The 7,473-nt window shown below is 35.9% G+C and overlaps 1 protein-coding gene across 1 annotated transcript; it reads left to right on the forward strand.

Annotated features, from left to right (window-relative positions):
* Positions 1-568: 568 nt before the first annotated feature.
* On the forward strand, positions 569-7,072 carry CMC2 (C-x(9)-C motif containing 2). Its single transcript, XM_010146004.1, has 3 exons — positions 569-649; positions 4,858-4,929; positions 6,998-7,072. The coding sequence occupies exons 1-3, from the start codon at positions 569-571 to the stop codon at positions 7,070-7,072; spliced, it is 228 nt and encodes a 75-aa protein (XP_010144306.1).
* The last annotated feature ends 401 nt before the right edge of the window (positions 7,073-7,473 follow it).

A 7,473-nucleotide genomic window follows, 5' to 3' on the forward strand; every position in this document is an offset into this window, starting at 1 on the left:
TTAAATACTGGTTTTAAAGCATCATCAATGCTTTGGATCAGGATTTTTTAAAAAGCATGTAGATAACTAAAAAAGATGCCAGTTCTCATAGTGCTGTAATGAAATGACATTGAGCTTCCTGTTCTGATCCATCTTTGCAGAGGGCATAAACGTAATCACATATACTTAGCTTTTTTAAAGGTAGAAAGAAGAAAAATGAAGTAGGAAAGTGAAAAGATTAATCTAGAGTTCAAGAAAGATTAACTCTGATAGGAAGACCCTGAAAATGAAAATCTGAAATGCACGCTTATACCCATGAGAGCAAAGAATATAAACTTCTGGTTAACTTTTAACATTTGGGCTGTGTAGAAGTACTGTCATGTGCTGGGTTCAGGTGCTTTGTGTAATATAAATTATACATACTAAGCTGCATTTTGATTTAAAGTATTTTTTGTGCAGATAATACTGTGTGATAATATCTTAAATGGTTAACTCAAACTGTCTATTACACTTTCATATTTTAATGCTGGCAGGTGGAAGTTTTCTCAGATTCTTATCTTTGTGCTACTAAAATTATCCCTAACTAAAGATGCATCCAGACCTGTCTCCTCATCTGCACACTGAAGAATGTAACCTAGTTATCAGTCTGCTCAAGAAGTGTCACAAGGAGGTAAGAAGTTTTGAGCAGAGAAAAGAGTGGGTGGGTTGGGGAAATGAGTGTCAAGATAAATTAGTGAGAATATTATATGATCATAGGGAGAAAACCCTCCTCTAGGCAGATCAGCCATGAAGTGTAGCTAGTGTGTTTTCACTGAGGAGGTACCTGACAACTGTGTGTAAAATTTTGCCAGTGATTTCATTAGAAAATAAAACAGGCCTTAACATTTCCTGTGTTAGAGCTTGACAAGTATGGCTCTATTTTAAGAATTGAAATAAATTTTGGTACAGAGTGCCCCTCAAACAAACAATAATAAAATCAACTTCAAATGCCCTCTTTTTGTATGGTCAGAGCATTTCCATATTCCAGCTGTCCACTGGGCCGATGCTGCAGTCTGTTTATAAGCAGATGTGTTGCAGGGGACGCAGACGTGCAGCATGCCTTACGTTCAGCGCCTGGAGAGCTGAAAGCCAATTACTGTCTGACTTCCATCTTCTTAATAGGCATCTACCCAAGGACGTAAAATGCCAAATTGTCTTCAGGCTTCTTGAGGCACTTCATTGCTTCAAGAAGATAGAATCTTCATCTCACTCATTTAAGTCTTTTTTTTTTTTTTTTTAATTTGCTCTGTTGTAAACCTCTAGATGCAGAGAGTCAGCCCCTACAATGAAAGCAATCTGCAGCTTTGTTGCAATATTACTTATCATTTTCTCAGTTCTCTTGTATGCTCTGAACAGATGTTCCATAAAGGTGTATTTCTGTATTAGTGCATAAAAAGTTCAATTTTGTAGTTTCCACTGAAACAAAAATCTTTTAAATGTTGAATGTGCAATCTACAGTATTTTCACCTCCATGCTCGGATGAAATGTTTATACTTTTTTTGTCATGCAGTTATCCATAAATTCCAAGACAATACATGTTAACTTTACTGTTCTGAGCAGAATTCTGAATTTTTCATTGCAAAAGTCATTGCAGAAAGCAAAACAAGGCTGATGATACACAAAATGTGAGAGAAGACCTTTTTGCGTTAAAGAAGGGTAACACCATTTTTTGCATATTTTAAAGTAGTTAAGCTAACATGCAGAAAAACTTCTGCGGTACCACACTTTCTTACGATTTCTAAGTTACATCAATGAAGGGAGCAGAGTTGTAATACTAAATTTCACTTGCAATCAGTATAATCTACTGGGTTTGTTCAGCAACATTTAATTAGTTTTTGTTGGCACTGGTGGTGCAGTGTCTCGAAATGTAAGCATGCTGGAATCTCTCGATGCCATCCCATTGTGGTACTTCCCATACCACTGCCTGACTGCCCCTATGCACTGCTTAAAATTTTTAACCTAAGATACAAAGTTCTTATACAGAACATCCTGAAGTTTTAAAACTAAGAGTTGTATTAAGTGTAAGAGTTATGTCTTTCCTCTGAGTTCTAAAATTGTAATTTGCCTAAAAATGCTTTAGGTAATTTGAGAGATTCTAGAAACTTCTTTTTTTTCTTTACTAAGTTGATTTTTTTGTTTTTAAACTAATATTGTAACATAGGTAGAAGTGTTCACTGGCTAGAATTAAGTGAGAAGACCTTGTACATTAACTACTAAAGTATCAGAAGAATTGCCAAATAAAATGACTGTCAGTTAAGAGGAGAATAAAACTTCTATAGGGAATATAAAATGAAAATGTTGTCATTAATTTTTTTGTAAACATTGAAAAAATCCAATTAGAAAAGATACACTCAGATTTGTACTGCTTCTTGCTACTTACTTAATTGGACTTTCTATGCTTTCATTAGAGAATCCAGAAATACTAATTTACTACTTGTAAGTAATGGGTTTTGGGGTTTTTAAATAAAAATTAATATTAATATGCAAGTATCATAGGCTTTTTGTTTAATGTAGCTTATTAAACTGCCTTGAGTTTAAAAAGGGAACTAGAACTAAAAGGTGCACTTGGATTCCTTGGCTGCCAGTGATTCAAGGGAATCTATTGCCACTTTGACAGATGAAGGGACAAGGAGCAGCAATAATACAGACAGGCACAGGGTTATATTCCTCTGGCTTTGTTTGAAGTTGATCTTTACATGAAGAGGAATTACTTTGTCAGTCTTGCGCTCAGCTCTGAGAGGGTATTTGTGCTAGCAGACTCTGAACAGCAAGGGTGAAGGTGGCTTCTTTCACATTCAGTCGAAAAGGAAGCAATACCTTTTTGTTTAAAATTCAAAGGGAATGTGCTGAAATACTATTTTAAAATTGGAGTCACTGAAGTTTGAAAAGTCAGTGATTTTAATCAGTTATCAGTGTCTACCTGCTGCTATGTAATAATGCCAAAATGTCCTAAGAACCTTCATCTATGATGTGAAATAATATTGCTGAGGGATGAAAAGCGTTATTTTTTAACTTAGTGTTGTGTGTGTTTTTCACAAAAGGCAGTTTGGTTTACTTTATTCCTAATCTGGAACCTGCCCATTATATCAAGTCTTGCATCTAGTGAGGAGAAGTTAATGGGATTCCTATTTGATGTCACTATTTTGATTTCTTTTTCTTTTAGTAACTCCATTATGGTGACAAGTGCGTGCTTTAAAAAGACTTATTTGTATAGGTGGCAGCTGCAAGAAATGTATATTGTCTTGCAGTTGTATACCTTTAATAGATGTAATAACTATTTTTGAGGGACTGATTTTTTTTTTTCCCCTCATAACCTGAGCCAAAAAGTTGACAGTTGAGGAATCTAGCTAAAGACAGAGAGATCCAACTCACTGTGTACACTAGTAAGAGTGGAGTTAATGTGAAATGTGAGTGCTCACCTTGAAATTTAACATGAAGGTATGGGAATAGAATACAAAATAAGATCTATATTAGCTAAAATGAAAAATGTTGAAAAGCAAGATCAGCTTGCCGTAAAGTGACCATTTATCACATGCAACTGCCTCAGAGTGTCATCTGATGCCCTTTATAAAGCAGAGAGGTATAAACAAGCTAATTATAGCGCTGCTATAGTTAAGTTCTGTTGGCTGAAATCTTCTCCACTGTTTCAATTCTTAATAGTGTTCCTATATTACTTGTATATATCCATCTAGCTGCTCAGCAGCTGGAGAAATGCACACTGGTTTCCCTCTGAAATGTGGAATTTACTTCATTCTCATTGGTTTTGTTCTTCATGGTCTTTTTTTTTTTTTTAATTCATTAGTTCAGTAAAAGATTGGTTGAATTGTCTCTATTGATTGTATAGCTGTAAAACGTCTACTAAAGCCTCCACTCCTCCAGGTCTTCTGAACTGCTTAGGTGCTCTGGTACCAGATTCTGCTGTGAGATTCTGTGTCAAGGTAGCACGCGTCACTCTGAAACAGTAGTCCTTCTAGAAGAATGCCTTCTGAGAGTGATATGAAGGCTGGCAATACAAAATCACTTCAGGAAATCCTGGCTAAGACAACAGATTCTTATAGTAGAATTATTATAGTAGAATTATGGTAGAATTATACTCCCGGTTAGCTGGGGAATGCCTTTGTGAGGGCAGTACCTGCAGGCTTTCAGAAACTGAGTAATGCTTAAGTATGCATAAAGCTCACAGTTGAGCTGTATCATAAGGATGCTAAATGCACCTTATTTATTAACCTCAAGATCTGGAGATCTTAAATCCCCCAATTTTTATACTGGTTCTGACATTTCAGTCATTTAAGCCTAGTGTCTGCGTGTTCTGATCAAACAGCACATTCCTTGTGTGGCTGGGATGATGGAGCAGCAAGTCCTTTGCCTGTCTAGATCATGAAGAAAGAATGAAAACTAAAGGACAGAGGATGTTGCCTCCAGGGTTCCTGTAGATCTCCCTACATCTATCTGTATCACAAACTGGAGTTCAGAAACTTTTGGTTTTGCACATTATTCAGGCTAGCTGAGTGGAAGTTGTAAGACTGATTCCTAGATCAATAAAATGTATGTTCGATGTTTAGACTTCATAGCTTCAGCTTAGTTATCTGTTTTAGTCTCATTGTACAACATGGCAAGTACCTTCAACTTTGAGCAAGGCGGTCGTGGTTCAAATGAGGTTCAGGAGTTCAACTTGTAGCTACTCAATAGAGAAGTTACAAAGTGTCATTTTTCACAGAAAGAGAAAAGGGAAAGAAGACCAGTATATGTTGCAAATGCAAATGACTTCTAAGAAATTTAGAGCTTCAGAGGAAGAAACCTTTGAATTGTAATTTTTTTTTTCTCTCTCTATCTTATCAGCACAACATTTTGAAATTTTTTGGCCATTGCAATGATATTGACCGCGAGATGCGGAAGTGCTTAAAGAAAGAGGTAAGAAACAAATTTACTAGAAGTTAAATGCTTAATAAAAGATTAGTCCATGGTATAGAAATAGAGTTGCTTTTTACTAAGTAGTACAAATCAATAAATAGGCCTTGAAGTGTAAGCACAGCCTGGAGTGGGCATTTGAGACCAAGTTTAAACTTTCTCTGATAAATTTATCAGGTAAAATCTGGCTTTAACAAATGGCATGGTCTATTTCTGGATATGCAAAAATAGGCAAACACACATTTTAACCAAACAAATATTGCGAATAGGAACTGACACTTCACAGATTGCTTCTGATTTTTTTCTAAATTTTTTTTTTTTAGTAGTGGCATTTACATAGAATAGAATATAAAGCAGCCATGGTCACTTCTGCATGAGTAACACTTATTACTGAAGTTAGTTATACTGACAAGCTCCTTGATGAGTTGCTGAGTTTGGCCTTAGGTGAAAATATCGCTGCTGAGCACCTAACCGTTGCTGTACTACATCTGCGGATGCAATGGAAGACTCCAGGACCTTAGCTAGTGGGCACATTTTCAGAAGAGCATCAACTGGTCTTTATATTTGTGGTTGTTATGCTTATGTGACAGCACCCATAAATGCATTTTTTCACACACATTTTAAATTGAAATTGTATTTACTAATTTTGACGTAAATTTCACAATCGTGTCTAAAAAGGGAAACTTGAAGAGCATGATAGCCAGAACAGTTTGGGCCCTTCTTTTCCCCTCTGTCAGTCTATGGGAATTCATTTCGTCTGCTTGTGTCAAATACCCTTTTTTTTTCCCCCCTGTAAAAACTGTATCACAGATCTGGAAAACAATGAGGTTTCTTTCCATGTAATCTTACTTGTCTTTGTTCATTGAAGCTCTTGGATTAAAGGAAGTTCTTGATGGCTGTATTTGTCTGCCTTCTTAAAATATGGCTACATCGATATGCCATTACTAGGAAGCCCCTGAAAGGCTGTTTACAAGTATAGAATAGGTACAGAAGTAGCTTTTAAAGATCCATTGTTCTCATTCCACATAAAAACATGGATGAGTTATTGAAAAATTAAACATTGGCATGGGAAGAAGTTAAGTGTTCCGTAAATGTTAAGTACTGTTTTGGGCCATTATTTCAGTTATAAGCCAATCAGTATGATGAGTGAAAAACTGCAAATCTTCCAAAATCAATGTTCTTAGTAGTTTATTGCATTACATAGGGAATTGACTATTAGTGGGTTACTTGGGTTTTATTCTTGATACCAATTATTTAAAAATTGAACGAATATATGTTCTAACTTAAGACCAAGAATAATTTGCTTCTCATTGAATATATATCAAATCATACTTTGATTTTTAATTTTATCTTATTTTAGCCATGAAAAGATTCTTTTTTGGCTATTCAGTCTTCAGGCTTTTGCTAGTGCAGGGGCATGCCTGAAACCACATGGTCATCTTCTGCATGTTTCTAAGCTGTGAGGCTTTCTTGATTCAGTTTTACACTGGAGTCCCGTCTCTGCCATGTTTCTTCTTTAAACCATAAAACCCCCCAAAACACTTTACCCTCATTCAACCCAAATTTGCCTTTGTTCCTTTCATCTCGGTATACTACTTTATTGTGCACATGATTAATGACTAGGATCAAAACCAGACCAAGTCTGTAGTGACAAATTCATGCTTCAGAAGGCAGACACACTTACGTTAACCAGTACTCTGAAAAGGAAGAGCCTGACCTGTGCTCTAGAATAGCACCAATGCAACTTTTTTTTCCTAGTTCATGTGTGAAGTGCAGCTGTCTTACATAAGATGGCTGTATATTTAAGTTCCTCCATTAACTGAGTCGACTTTATTAGAATGTTCTAATACTCTTTACCTTAATAACCTCAAACTTAGAAAAGTGTATTTTAGTCAAATAAATGTTAATTTCAAAGTAATGAACTAATATATAGGCATTAACAAGAACTGAATTTCTAATGCATCAGTTACTGTTTCTGTTCCTGAGTCATAAATGCTCTCTATACTTTTAAATTTGACTTACCTGTTCCGTGATAACAGCTGATCTCTTAATTTCCTTATCTGTCTTCCAGTACGAAGAAAACAGGGCCAGGAACCGGGAGAAGCGACAGAGGCTAATTAATGCTCGCAAAGCCTCAGAGAAGTGAGCTGTGCTGTGGTTGAACAGCGGCATCTCAATAGGGACACTCAGTTGAAAGTTATGGAATACTTCTTGCTCAGCGATGTGAAATGGTGAAAACATAAACGCACCTAATACATCCTCATTCCCAGCAAGGCAAACAATGTGGAAAAAATTAAATATAACAAATGATGACTCACAACTTAATTTTTGACCTTTAAAAGAAAACTAATGTGGCAAGTCTTTGTTCTGGTGTAGTTGTGTTATGATTAAGCAATGAGGAATCAGTGTGTGTATTCTGTGTTCAATGAAAGTGTCTCTTTCATGTCTTGTTTTTTGCCTTTTTTTCCTTTTCAAAATACTGAATGACTTTTTCCATGACTTTGCGTTGTTATCGCCCTGCTTAAATGATTTAGCAAACAGAAATTT

The sequence above is a fragment of the Buceros rhinoceros genome, unplaced genomic scaffold (genome assembly GCF_000710305.1).
Source record: "Buceros rhinoceros silvestris isolate BGI_N320 unplaced genomic scaffold, ASM71030v1 scaffold46561, whole genome shotgun sequence".
Lineage (NCBI taxonomy): Eukaryota > Metazoa > Chordata > Aves > Bucerotiformes > Bucerotidae > Buceros > Buceros rhinoceros.

Excerpts from the sequence above, each read along its gene's own strand:
- CMC2 (XM_010146004.1), top strand. The coding sequence starts at position 569 with ATGCATCCAGACCTGTCTCCTCATCTGCACACTGAAGAATGTAACCTA. Across the intron at positions 650-4,857 it reads TCAAGAAGTGTCACAAGGAG|CACAACATTTTGAAATTTTT; the intron begins GTAAGAAGTTTT and ends CTATCTTATCAG. Across the intron at positions 4,930-6,997 it reads GGAAGTGCTTAAAGAAAGAG|TACGAAGAAAACAGGGCCAG; the intron begins GTAAGAAACAAA and ends TCTGTCTTCCAG.